The sequence below is a fragment of the Sinohyriopsis cumingii genome, chromosome 15, assembly GCF_028554795.1.
Source record: "Sinohyriopsis cumingii isolate HCF-2022 chromosome 15, ASM2855479v2, whole genome shotgun sequence".
In the NCBI taxonomy this organism is placed as follows: domain Eukaryota; kingdom Metazoa; phylum Mollusca; class Bivalvia; order Unionida; family Unionidae; genus Sinohyriopsis; species Sinohyriopsis cumingii.
The window spans coordinates 124,552,012-124,567,462 of NC_142975.1; the positions used below are offsets into that span (position 1 = coordinate 124,552,012).

A 15,451-nucleotide genomic window follows, 5' to 3' on the forward strand; every position below is an offset into this window, starting at 1 on the left:
AATCACAAGTCCAAATGTACCAAGTTCCAACTGAATTCCAGTGGTATTCGAAATAAGTTCCAATACTGAATGCGTTGACGTATCTGTAGTCTCGAATACGTTAATGTGCCAGTGGTTTGTAGTGTGGCGATGTGCTAATTGTCTTTTGATGTATCACAATAATATAATCCAAAACTGTTCTTGTCTGAAATCACTATAACTCCAAATTAATGGTTCCGTCCAAGAATATTAGTGAGCACTATGCAATTCCAGAGAATAATAATTTGAACACATAATTCAATCCAAACCAAAATCTGAACACAACAATACTTTGTATTATGCATCTGATGTTATCTCAGGAATGAGTAATTTTTCAAGTAAACATTATAAAAAAGCTAATGCACAAGCATAGAACTAAAATCAGGGTCAAAATTAATTTATAGAATATTCTAATTTGTCAACAAAAAAACGGTCTATTACTAAAATTATAATACAGAACATGGGAAACATTACGTACGACATACTCCTCTTGGGGGAAATCCAATGTCCGTGACCCAGACCCAAATAAAAAAATATTTATTTCCATTGATATTGATCATAATATTTAACCCACACTCATAGAGAAATATTAACTATATATTATTTCATTAGAAAATACAAGTTACTGGTCAGGCACCCATGAACTTGATTTTGGACAAAGTTAAGTCCAAAATAATACTATGCATAACATATAATCATGGATAAAAGAACTAACAAATACAAAATTATTATACATAACAGTAAACCATGTCATGTAATGACTATTCACGTTTGCTTTCATAAGACTGGTCAAGAGCACGTCGTTGTGTGTCAAAGATAATCCACATGTCGCTTGCCTTCAAAGAAGCATTCATCTTTTGGGCTCTTTGACAAACCGTATGATGCATTTAAACGAAACATCGAATTTATCTTGTATGTAACGTTACATGCATTCCGTTGCTCTGGTAGTATAATCCCAGAATAGAATATACTCATCAATTCATTCAAAATACTTATACGTGTCAATCTGTGAACTTTTTTGCCATTTATATAATATACCCCGTGATAATTCTCTAATATAATATATTCTTGCACAATCTCTAAGAACTATATTGTTGCCATACAATTCTCGCAAAACCACTGCAAAATATATAGTATAGCCATTATAAATAATACTATCTTATCACAAACAAAATAACATTCTGCTAGCTATTTATACTCCGCATAATATATGTTATGCAGTACAGTGCGACCAATAATCACTGTGGTTGGAAGTTGCAGCAGTGCATTGACCTGGTACAAAACTTCACTTGTGGGAGTCCAAGTGTGAAGGTTCACCACGGGTTCGTGTAAATCATACACTTGCGTGTGATTTAAAGGTAAAGCCATGGGGTATCGAAGGTTCTGACCTATATCAGTTAGCCTGGTTCAAAGCCCCCTAATGACACTACTGTGTTTATTAAGAATCACATTGATGTTCCAGAATAAAAATAATTACTTACTTGTTTTTTTTAACACTTCAAATCACAGATTGCCATCCCAGTTGAAGTCCGTTTGATACGGTCAACAACAACAACATAAAAAAACCGCATCTTTTGAAGACAGGAGGAACAGAAAATGAGTACATCTTTCATGAGCAATTTTTCAAGTAAACAGTATACATGAGTACACTATGTTTGCACAATTGTGTAGCCAAACGCCGACTTTCAGAATAGTATTATATGCGTCTCATCTGACATATTATCGTCAGTTATGCTACAAAAGAAGTGTTAATGGTAATATCATAATTTTTCGATTTGACCGTATCATTTGATTGACATTGACCGTATCATTTGATTGACATTGACCGTACCACACAAATTCATATGTGCGTAAAGAAACATTTGGAAGAACGATTATAAAATTATCTCTCAATGCAGATCTTATACCCATATACATGAAAGAGATTTAGCTGTCAGTTTTATTTTTGAATCAGACAGAAGTGTGACATCTATGCAGTGGAATTGATTATGAAATAATTTTTAGATCAATTATTCATTCCAATGCCCGATCTTGATTACAAAGATGTATTATTCTGAAAGTTAGAAGTTTTCAATGAAACCTATACAATTATTATATGTGATGATTAGTTGTTTTTAGACAGTGTATTTATAGAAAATGTTTACGTTCATTTAGTGTTTAAACACGTATTTGTTTTTGATCTTATAAGACGGACGTTGACTGAATTGCTACTTAAAAGATTCAAGATGATCTGTGTGTTCGTGCGTGCGTGCGTGTGTGTATGACCATTAATTAACGTGCGATCACTAGCATTAGCTAGTTCCCAACTCCGTTTTACTGGTAAAGCTAATAAAGGAGTCATGACTCATAAAAAGTAACTCACCGGGAATTCCCGTAATTACACTTCATTTATACGAAGCGTGATTCCAGGAAGTGGGTTTTCATATTTATGACAGGAAAACTCCAACTTTTGATGTAATTCGATGTACAAATTATTTAAAATATAGAACCGAAGACAGGAGTTAGCTTAACAAACGCGACCGGTGTCCGAACATAACTAGGTGAGTAATCAGTAAATGTTACATTTCTTTGCAAACTATAGCGTGTTCACGATATCAGTGCGTATGCGATAAGTTTAAACCGCGGATCAATTGTTGGCCTGTTATCCAAGAAACTGAATCTATGTGTGCATAACTGTGGATCCGAGATATAAGGTTCCCTCTCGGGAAAGATCCTAAAACAAATCATACGAAAATTGTATGGACATTTATTGGGGGTGAAAATTAACTAATTTGGACATTCTCTATTTAATTCAACACTATTGTCCATGGCCGAATATAGTAGAATTTAAAACCATTTTATCTGCAAATTCAGAATGAATCTTACAAACGTTGTGGAAATTTACATACCTGGAGAAAAAGAAAAGGCCAGAAAAGAACTGAATTTGTACTCACTAATGATTAAAAAAGCATTCCAAGATGAAATTATAATTTGGTTCTACATTTTATGTAACTTAATAATACTTGACCTATTTATCTATCTATCTGTTGATTGGTATACCAAATTGTGATCCTCGCATGGCGCACTAATACGCAAATATAAATATTGTCTCAACAGTAGACTATATCGTTTCAATACTCACTAGATCAGTAATCATTATCGACATAAAAATGACGATGAAAAACGGTAATAATCCTAATCCCCGCTCTCTACTTGGATTATACATGATACATAATTTCTTTGACCCCCCCCCCCCCCCCCCATTTGTAAGGGATAAAATACGTGAAAAATTTGTGGAGAGAGAGAGAGAGAGAAAAAAAGAATTTGGGTCTGATGAAACTGATCTTGCACCAAGTAACCCACAAGAACGTAGGTCGTCGCAGCAGTATGTGTACGCTTTCCATGGAAATTAAATACAGTGTTGACAATAACAATGATACAATGTTGCAATACCCTGTCGAAACTGTACATACATACTGTGAGGACCTAAAATCAGGTTATAAGAAATGCTTATTGTTAAATATTACACTGTTGAAGGACGCTCTCCGACTCTATCTCACCAACTATGTTAGCTGGTCAGGCAGACTAATCGACCAACTGAGAAACATATGGATGAACAATGAAATATGATCTTATAGCAAATTTCCCACCACCACTACCCCTCTCCTCTCTCTCTCTCTCTCACACACACACACACACACACACACACTTTCTTTCTGGACCATCGTAGCAAGATACAGGCGAACATGCATGAAAAAAATTAACGAAGTGTATTTTTACTTGTGTCGTGCGGTGATGTCTCTGGACTACGAATGGTGATACAATTTACAGACAAACTGATTAACTGATTGGGGAAAGAGAGATGGAATATATAAACAATCGTATGCTCGTTAGCAATATAAATTAAAGGAAAATAGTGACTTGGATGCAATGAATTTTTTTTTTAATGTTTGAATTGCCTCTTGTTGATTGATTGAACTTTTCGATCAGTTTATGTTCCCCATTCGTTTCAATACACTAGCCAGTTATAGTAAATTGCTGCGTGTTCAGTATTCAGTACGTTAACCATCCTGCATTGGTATTGCTCTTCTGTCTAAACCAGGGGTCTCAAAATCAAATCCCTCCAAGGGCCGTATGGGGGCATTTTCGATGGCCCAAGGGCCGCACCACCTTTGTTATCTCTCATGACATATTGTGAGGCCAATCATTACGCGGGCCACATGATAAGGCTTAGCGGGCCACATTCGGCCATTGGGCACGTGATTGAGACCCCTGTTCTAAACCAACTTTCATATTTCAGTTATAAGTGGGTTTCGTACTTATTTAATCAATATCGATGAAAATAGAAGCTCAACAAATAATTAAACTCCAATGTATTAAATTAATCTAACTATTGTGACGCATTCCTCATATATCAAGGTACCAGTTCTTTCCTTTATCTGTCCTTCACTGAAACCGAAAGAAAATAATTCCTGATGATTACGTGGTTCGCCACGTCCCTGCTGACGTGAATGGTTTATAAATGCAACAAACCATAAATGGATCGAGCTAAACAGATTTTCAATTCATCATGCTCCAAATAGACTGGTTTTATTCATGGATGTTTCACCTGAGACGAAGAACTGGATAATCACTAGTAAAAATATTCAGGAGTATCGATTTCAAAACTCATGATTTATTTATATGGATTTTACGATAGGCTCGCTGTTCTCTGATCGTATATTATTTTGACAAGCTGCCTCTGCAGGAAGTAACAGAGAACTGTTTGTTCTGTTTTTATTTGTTTTTGTTCTGCAAGGTTATTGATGACGTGAAAATATAAGAAACAACTTTTCTCGGTTTGGGCTAATTGGATACGTAAAGGAAGAAGGAAATATCATAAGACACACATTATTTAACGGCCAATTTTCCATGTGTGATCCAAGTAGTTAAAATTCACTTTAAGGGAACCCATTTATTTAAATATCAATTTCAGCGTAAACAAAAACAAAGTTTTAATACTACACAAAAATGCTTTATTCTGGTTATAAGAATATTATATCCATAAATTTGAAGTTTACTAAATATGGTATCGTTCCATTGGATGAAAAGTAAAATTGTACATACATATTTCTAACAAAATAAAATACATTGGGTACAATTAGAATATAACGAAAACTGTTAAGTTTTTGTTTTTATGTTTATGAAAAAAAAATAAAGTGATAGCTCGATTTAGCTCCTTCTAGTAGTGCCATTAAATATACATTATTATTTTGTTATTTTCCCCATTACATTTTACAATTGTAATTCCAGGAAGTGAACAGCAAACCTTTCTCAAATAAAAAGATGACTCTAACTCTTGAAGACTCGAAACAAATTAACACTGTCACGGATCATCATTATAAACCAACACAAAATGAGGAAAGTGTCCTACTCACTGAGAACAAAATAGAAGAGCATGATGGTCGAGTACATGCGTGTTCTTGTTATGTGGATGAGACAACAACATCACGATCGAGGGAACATTACCTGAACTCTGGTATTGGAACCAAAAGGCAATGTTGTTGTCACTCGACGCCTCGTGAGATTAAAGACGAACGAAACGTCGCTGGAGAAAACAGCGCAGGAAAGCCCATACTAATTTCACAAGGTTTTCATTTAAGAAAGAAACATGGAGGCCACGAATGTGTTAGAAAAGCGAAATGCATTCATATCTGCCTGCTAGCCTCAGTTGTGGTGAAAATTGGCCTTACATTAACAGTAGTACTTCTGGCCACAAAAATGGGAAAGAACGCCGGGCTCGAAGGTGAAAATGATCCATTACTAAAGTTACCAAAAGAGTCTTTAGAAGACTCACTATGCATACCTTGCGACTATTTGGGGTCAACGATCAAGGCCGAAGACACATTGTTTGACTCAATTTCGCTCTATGGTTCTAAGTTTTGCTGTGTAAAAAACGGTAGTCTCCAGAAGTTTTTCCTTCTCGTAAGTTTCCATGCTCTCTCTCTCTCTCTCTCTCTCTCTCTCTCTCTCTCTCTCTCGTGAGTAAATGATTTTTTCTTCTTCTGAATTACAATATGTTAATGTATGTTTGTTATTGTTTTATTTTAGACCTTGATCTGTAAGACACTTACAAATTCATATATTTTTTATAAAGAAGTCGAACCCATTACATTTGGTTTCAGAGTTAAATCCTTGACCTCCCAGGTGTGGGCGCCTACTCTTCACAGAGTGCAAAAATTGAGTCCATTTTTCGTGTAACGATGTGTTACAATGTATAGATCTCTGTTGGTTTCATTTCAGATATATGTTAGTTGGATCGTTCTTCCAGGAAGATAAAATCTCAGTTACATGTTACATACTAATTATAATAATTGCCTATAATTGTCATTAATTCAGCGTTTAATTCAGCATACACGGTTTTATGTTTGGATTTATCACAAATTGCCCGAACACGACAGTTCCTCGCAGCTTTATGTCGGTTGTAATATAAGCTTAAACTGCCTTTTTTTTTTATCAAATATAAATCTGACTATATTCATGTCATAGCATATTACGTTAAATGATAAAGTTGTTTACGGAAGTTGCACAACAAGAACGTTAGCTATTCACAATGCTAGTAAGTTTAAGGTACATTAAAGGAACAAAAACAACAGAATAATAATAATAATTTTATATATATATATATATATATATATATATATATATATATATATATATATATATATATATATATATATATATATATATATATATATGAAGTTAATGATTTACAGGACTCAGCAAGTGATGAACTTGAAAGTTGAATACGTACTGCATGATGACCGTAACAAAAGCTCAATTCCTATAATTACAAATTGTTGCATAAACAATAAAGAAACATAAGAAATAGGTAGCAGAACTGCATTTTGAAAATTCTTTACAAATATTGTAAAATCATACAAGAAGGAGCATGACTGCACATATACTTTCTATCTGGCGCTATGAACTAGCAACTACTAGTTTTCGAAGTGACTTGATGGGATTTTAACCATCCAAATTTAGCTACAAAGGCTGGGTAAATATTTGTCGTTATCCGAATATGTTGTTCCTTTTTACAGATGTTACAGGAGGGATATACAAGCAAAGGTAATTTCAGTCCAAATACTTCTTGCCTAAATACTGCGCATCTTAGTTTCATTTTTACAGACATGAAATCACACGAGAGATACATTTAAAAGCTATGTACTTTACAGAGTATTCCGGATTCCACAGAGGTATCCCGAATTTCCTAGTACATTATCTGAAATTGCTTTCAGCGGCTAGAGGAAGACTAAGGTAATCATCGATGTTACCAATGAATACTAGTGTCTAGAATAGACGAATGGCAATTGGTGCCACATCAAGGTTTTGTTCATTTTTGAGTTACGTCATGGTATTATATGTGCCTACTGATTACCTTAACAGTATGACCTTTGTTTGAATTGAATTTAAAATACCGGCATAAATGCAGGATAGGGTGGGATTGGCAATGCTGGTAGATAACAGGTAGAGGAAAAATTTTTAGGGAGGTTAAGCGAACACATTCTGGATAATATTGTTCAAATGTAAAGTGCATTATACGCAATACAGAAGTGGAAATATCGTAAGACAGGTGGTTATAATGCGCAGTACTGTCTGGAGTGATATTCATTTATTTGTAAAGTGTACTGTACGCCAGAGTGTCTGCAGAGTTAAGTCAGTCTGAATCCGTCTTTATTTCCTTCTTCAGGAGAATAATAACAACATAGAAAAATGTACAGACACGAGAATGACAAGGACATGGCGTACAGTTACATAAATAAATCACAAATAGAAATAGAATTCTGTTTTCTATAGGTTTGAGTAATATTAACCCCCATACCATGCCAGCGTCATCCGATTAAGAATCGTTCTCCCATCGTGGGGAGAAAGGCGATATGGTCGTCCCCTACCGGGAAAGTGAGCCTGTCGAGAACATTACAATTAATCAAATAACGCAATCAATTAAGAAGGTATTAAGTCAAAAATTTACCTATAATATTTTCCATTCCATGTGTCAAATGCTGACACGCGTTATATTATTTAATCTTGATGACGTTATCTCCAGATGAATGAGCCATTCATGCATTCTCCAACTCAAAAATACAGTTTTCAACTTGAAGATATTATTACATCAAAAGTATAACGACATAACCAATGCTGTGAAGTTTTATTTTCTGTGAGTTAACTCAGCTGGATAATTTTAGTTCGTTCAATCATTTAGCACACTTTAGTATATTAGGCATATTTTAAAAGAAAAAAATCCCCTCGTATTTGATTATTTGCCAAATTAATGTAAGCATCTTGCTGAAAACATTGCAGATGACATCATACAATTTATGCTGACTTCGGCGTCATTCATTCCACATGTGTATTGGAATTCCTTATCTAGCTAGTAAGTGATGTCATTCATTCCACGTGTGCATTGGAATTCCTTATCTTCCTAGTAAGTGCTGTCATTCATTCCACACGTGTATGGGAATTCCCTTCCTAGTAAGTGATGGAAAAAATTCTTTGCCAAATATATTATGAAGATATGCACAACGTGGAATATCAAAAGTATCGATAATATGCGACTAAAATAGATCCCTCATTCTTTGTGTTTCTGTACGCGAAATATGCACACGAGCAATATCACCAGTGTACGAATTATTGCAATGTGATGAAGTATCATACAGGATGGAGTGACCACTGGCTAAAATGTTAACCACTGGCATTATTTGCAAAGGAAATTTAGGCTTCTTTTATCAGTTTCAACGACACGTCTGTGCATTCCAAGCACGCACTTGTTGTAGACCTGGTCCTACGTGAGAATTCTTGAATGTGCTTCACACATAGATGCTGAAATACATCTAATATAATGTGTACATGTACGCGAGAGGGTCTCGAGAATTAAGACAGTAGATATAAAACAATTCTTGTGGAGTAACTGATGGTTATTCAAAGTTGTGCAAGATGTTTAAATGAACTTTGTTACAAAATTTGTTCCGTTTACCGGAATTACGAAATGTATAAATTAAATATATGTAGCATAGATGCACGTACTTATCAGCAAATATATTGTCTATTTTATTTTAATATTCCTCTCATCAGAAAGGAAAGAGTTAGGAAAGAATGTTCGAATACTTAAAACTGTATATCTATTTGAAAGGTTTTGCTTTTATTATTATTATTATTATTATTGCATATTTCAGCTACAAAAGAGCGACTTGATTTAGAAAACTACGCTTACTCCAATACAACACTAAGCACCTGGCGTTCCAGGAACATTGCAGCTCACGTATATGCAAATGTGACGTCATTGCCAGGTGAGAAGTGGTGGTAAATTTTTACCAAGAGAGAAGATAGATTTTATACTGTCTATATATACATAAACTTTACCAATATGGTTTTATAGTGAAACAAATATATCATATCGCATCCAACATCAACATTTTACATCCAGTAGTTCAAGGTAGCAGTGTAACTAGTCACAGTTACTAGTTTAACTGTGTGATACTCTCTCATCTATTGATGCTAACACACACACACACACACACATATATATATATATATATATATATATATATATATATATATATATATATATATATATATATATATATATATATATATATATATATATATATATATAATTTACTTTATATCTCATGTACAACTTTTTTGCTTCGTCTTTATCGTTATTTGCTTCATCTCTCTCGTGCCTTCTTCTACTTCTTCTTCTTCTATTATAATTATTAATTATTATTATTATTATTATTCCAGAAAAGCTGACCTGGCAAACTGATGCTGGGTATGGCACGGCTTTTACACAAGGTATAACCTTGACACCAGAGTCGAGATTACAGGTGCCACGGACCGGATTTTATTTTATCTATTCTGCAGTAACATTTAAATGTCGGACGAAATCTACTACCGCCCTTATCCATCTGATGAATCGACAGCACGGAGGTCGTCCGAATGCGGGTGTTCAGCAGCTCCTGTTGAGTAAGACAAGTGAGTGCGGACCTGATAGCATCTACACCAGCTTTCTAGCAGGTGTGCTGAAGTTGACAAGCAACGATGAACTGTCAGTAAACTTAACGGATTTTTCATTGACTTGTGTGTACAATGCAACACTCTCAAATTATTTTGGACTTTATTTAATATAATATGCGTTGGCAAATTTGTTTTTATTTGTGATCAATCAATTGTTGCAATGCGTCTACGTGTTATTTATTTCAATCGCGTGTGTGCATTGTACAAGAATTTTCATGCATTTTTAGAGGTTGATGGTAATGATTAACTTATGATGAAAATTACTATGTACGTATCCGTTAGACCAGAGGTGGGCACACTTTCCAGTGCAAGTGCCGCATACACAAATTTACACCTTGTCGCGGGCCGCATAGTTCAATAGTTCGTTAAGTAAAATAATTAATATTTGAAATGGCCAAAACAAAAGGTTTTTCTAAATAACATCATAATTAATTTTCATTTGTTAAGATTAATTAATTTTCATTTGTTAAGATGTTTGTTAAAATTGAAAACTTAAACTTAAACTTCAAAAGAAGCACATTTATTTGATAAACAGAGTCAGTGCGAATGATGACTTGTTCCTAGGCCGCATGAAAACCCTTGGTGGGCCGCATGCGGCCCGCGGGCCGTAGTTTGCCCACCCCTGCGTTAGACAAACATGTCTTTATGTAATTATGTATGTATGTTGAACAATTGCATTTGTAAATTGGGACCTTTACAGTTAAATATTACCATGTGATAATCAGGACAATGACAATCTAAAGACATCTGATTATCGTGTATGAGAGATATAATTTAGACATGTATGGGTGCATCTTTTGTGTAAACTTAAAAAATATACTTTTCGCCTCTTTAAACTTAACTTGATCAACTTCAGTCATTATAACTTCAACTCATTATCACCCCTCCGGTGTCCTAGTGGTTAGAGCCTCCGAATCAGATGCGTGAGGTCTCCGGCCGAGTCATACCAAAGACTTTAAAAAAATGGTACAAAAAGCTGCATCGCAAGGCGCTCAGCATTAAGAGGTTAGTGTTAGGGCTGGTCGAACTAGTGTCAGGATAATGTGACTGGGTGGGACATCATGCTACGTGTCTGTGTCTGCGGCATGATGCCACAGCCCTAGACATCACTATAAACTGTAACGCTGCAAACTTCGTGGTGATATGACTGAAAAATTGTTAAATCTACGTTAAAAATCCAAATCTAACACTCACACTAAACTCATTATCAATAAACAGCCCGAGTGCTTGAAATGTAACCAGCGTAAATTGTAGTTTCAAAAGCTTGTTCAAATAGATGCAAAGGATATTGTTTGTATTCTGTGATAGAATATGATATATTCTGCAAAATATAATTGGCAGCTAAATGGAACATCCTTCTCTTATCTCGTTTGGACATTGTAAACGCATTGTTTTCCAAGTCTCTCTCTCTCTCACACACACACACACGCGCGCGCAAACACATACATGCAAACACACACACACACACACACACACATATATATTCTTGTCGTTTTATTAGTCTATTATAGTGAATAGAAGTTTCATATTTTTGCTTGATCTCACATGTTTATAGAACCTACATATTGTATGTATTTCTATTACCATTACATTTTTCATATGTCTATTAGTATAATTATTTTGATTTTACGAATGCTTTGACATACGTTTTACATACCCATATATTTACAAGCATAGATGGACAGACGTTTTGCATACTCATATTTACAAAGATAAACGGACGGAGGCTTTGAATAGAAACATATTTACCAGAATAACGGAACAAATGATTTATATACTCATATTTAAAAGGATAACGAGACAAATATTGTCCATACTCGTTATAACGTTGCACTCTTAGGAAGAGGGGCGGTTAATTGGATTTGGCTGGCGTTATCTAGAAGATGACCTCCCTCGATACAGATAGCGCTAGAATTTAAAGATCCCAAAGATAATCGCTAGTCATTCTCTTTCGGTAACATAATAATTACGCTCTCCTGGCGATAACTTCCTGCTACCATAAGCAACCGGAAATATGTTTTCATCATGTTCCTGCAGTAAAACTGCACCAAGACCCCTGTCATAAGCGTAGGTACGTAAGATAAAGTCCTTTGTCACGTCCGGTAGTCTGACGTCAACCTATCCTTCAAGGTCTGAAATGCTCTCTCACAAGCGTCTGTCCATATAACCTTCGTCGGAGCCTTCTTCCTTGTCAAGTCAGTCAACGGACTAGCAATAGCGCTGAAGTTTGCGACATGCTTACGATAATAACCTGCAAGTTCTAAAGAAGATCTCACTTCTGACTTCGTAATTGGACGTGCGGGGTTCCGAAGTTGGTCGACTTTAATACTGTCTGGGATTAATGTATCTTCACTGAGTGTGTGTCCTAGATAAGTCAGTCTCCAAAATCCTATGTGACGTTTAGAGGGTCGGGCAGTGAGCCCTGTCTAAGTCGTTCCATAACTTTTCTCAGTAAGACCATGTGTTCTTCCCAAGTAGGTGTCGCCAATAACAAATCGTCCATTAAATTTGAAACTCCGGTCCCTCTTTAAGGTTCAAGCAGTTTCCTCATCATTCTGGTGAAAATGCTGGGTACATTCTGGACCCCGAATGGCATGACTACCCATTGGTATGTCCCATCTGGTGTTGCAAAGACAAGTTTTGGACGGTCTTCCCTACGAACTGGAATTTGCCAATATCCCTTGGACAATTCTATTTCAGAGAAATGTTTGGCGTTGGTTACTCCGGCAAATATGGACTCAGCTCAGTATCCGGTAACATTTCGACCGGAAATTCTGTGATCCTGTTTAATTTTCGATAGTCGACGCAAAAGCGGTGATCACCATCCTTCTTCTGGACCAAAACAACCGGTGAAGTATATGCAGATTCTGCTGGTTCAATGACCCGTAAGTCAAACATAGTTCTAATTTCGTCCCGTACAGTTTCTAACTTCGCATGAGATAGTGAATAGGGTTTCAGTTTCACAGGCGTTTCATTCAGCAACTTCAAACTGAACGCTTCCAAATCGGTCATTCCTGTTATTTCTGTCAAGACACTTGAGTAGTCGTGGAGTATCTCCTCCACCTCTTCACGTTGTACTGACGTTAACGTTACGTCCAGGACAACGTATACGTAAGTTTCATCCCTCGTCAAAGGACAACTAGGAAGAATTTCCGCCACTCCTCCGTTGTCGTCGGGTTCTTCAGTCACAAATGTAGCAGCCACGAACTCAGTGGGTGTCTCCCTTTCACGATAGCGTTTAAGAAGGTTCGCGTGGTACAACTTCTCTTTATCTCCTACCTGGACACGGTAGTTCTGTCCACCCTTCTGTTCCTTTACAACGAACAGTCCCCTCCAGGACACTTGGAGTTTGTTGTGCCCCAACGGTAACAACAACAGCATCTTGTCACCCACTTCAAACTTCCGTTCCTTCGCCTTCTTGTCGTAGTACTTGACTTAACGTCCACGTGCGTCACAGAGATTCTTCTGGGCCAAAAGTTGCAAACTTCCTCCAGCTTGTTACAGAGATCAACAACATACTCATACGTTGTTCGTACTTCCTCGGATGCTCTTTCATCCGTCCATAACTGTTTCAATTCAACCATGGGTCCTCTCACTGTCCTCCCATAAACTAATTCGAAAGGTGAAAATCCTAGAGTAGCTTTGGGTACTTCGCGGTATGCGAAAAGTATCACGGGAAGGTATCGATCCCAGTTTTTGGGTCGACCTTCGCACAACTTCTTTAGTCCTATTAGCAAATTGGACTTCCACTGTCTCACCTGTATAATCAGCAGATTTCACAAGTTTGCTATCCACCTGATGTCACTGAATTTGTCGTGGCATGATATTACCTGCAGACTTAGAGAATATGGACAGGTTTATGGCAGCCGTAGCATACAACTTCAGCTTTCTTAGCAGGGGTGTCCCTATCTACCTCTTGGGTCTTTCCTGGGCCACGGAACTGATCACGGCTGAGATTATTAGCCCCTAGCTTCCCACCATTTTGACCATTCCGCCTATGAGGTACCAAACCGTTAGCTCTTCTAAAGTCACTGGCGCTGGGTCGATACCTGCCACCCCAGGTGGCTGGACGAGGAGTGGGCACTCTCATATCGCTCCGCCATCACAATGACATCTTCTAAGGTCGCAAAATGACGCTCCGCTAAAAATACGATCAGGTCTTTCCAATACGTACTGAGGACATGTTCTTTCAAGATCTCCTCCCGTATGCCTTCATAATTGAGCGCGGTGCCTGTCATTGTAATCCATTTATCAAAAAGAGCGCGTCCTTGACTTCCTAGTCCCTTCTTCTGACCTCATCCTTTTTTTTCTCGGACTTCCGTCTCGTACGATCCCGTCTCTCTCCCAGAAAGCTTAATGCTGTTCTCTTTCAGAACTGCTGCGTCCTAGCACTAAACCCTGTCTTTTCTCACAAGACAGCCATCTGATCCCTTTCTTGTTTAATGAGGAAAGCACTATTCTCTGTAGGCTTCCCCCGGAATCAAAACTATTCTTCTCTCAGGAAATTAAGACTAAAGAATTCCGACTAAGTCATCATTTTGAATTCACATTGCTTCTAAAGTGTACGCCTTAATTTATTGTGCCCAATCGTAGGCAGCAGTTCCTAAATTTTCCCTAAGATAATAATTTCTTCCGTCAGATTTAGACAGCATAGAATCTGTGAACTACGGGGTATATAAATTTCCCTTTGAAAACGATAATTTTGACATGGGTTCCTATCAAGCGGTTATGGTCGGTAGCTCAAATATTTAAATTCTCAGGACAGCGTAGCAATGCCCTTGGTCAAGTCTCACTCAGTCATAAATTCTAGCCTTTCAATTTTTAACACTGACACGGGAGGAAGAAAAGAAGAAAGGTCGAAGAGACCCTTCACAAAGACTTTTCTGGCTTAAATGCGATAACATTTTAATGCTCAATGCATTAAACTTTAAGGTTCAATACAATTCAAAATTCGACACTTCACGCTCATATATTTAAAAGAATAACAGAACGGACGTTTTTCATACTCATATATTTACAAGGATAAATGGACGGACATGTGACACACATTACACGATGTTTAAGGATCAAAACATTCAGTTCTTACTTCGTTTATCATCGGATATTTAGCAAAAATATTCCATCACAGTGATTTCATTAAATTAAGAAAGAAATCCATTAATCTGTATTCACCTTTTATCTTTGTTCTTTTGTATTCACTTATTCATCATGTTCGTTTTCCTTTCAAAATTTACCTGTGCCATTTTATTTAAGCTGACTAAAATTATCAGAAAAGCAAATTCAGTAATCCAATGCTTTTCTAACCCATGATGAATGCATTCTACACTATACTTCTTACTTCCAATCCAGGCTGATTCTGTCTTGGTTGTTGTTGTTGTTGTTGTAGGGTTTAACGCCA

General features: G+C 36.5%; 1 protein-coding gene across 1 annotated transcript; it reads left to right on the plus strand.

The window, feature by feature from the left end:
• Positions 1-2,482: 2,482 nt before the first annotated feature.
• Positions 2,483-15,214, plus strand: LOC149782682 (uncharacterized). The gene is made up of 5 exons (XM_089934169.1): positions 2,483-2,558; positions 5,290-5,961; positions 7,077-7,104; positions 9,210-9,323; positions 9,781-15,214. Exons 2-5 carry the CDS (start codon positions 5,323-5,325, stop codon positions 10,164-10,166), a joined length of 1,167 nt encoding a protein of 388 aa, XP_089790295.1. The 5' UTR covers positions 2,483-2,558; positions 5,290-5,322; the 3' UTR covers positions 10,167-15,214.
• Positions 15,215-15,451: the final 237 nt, after the last annotated feature.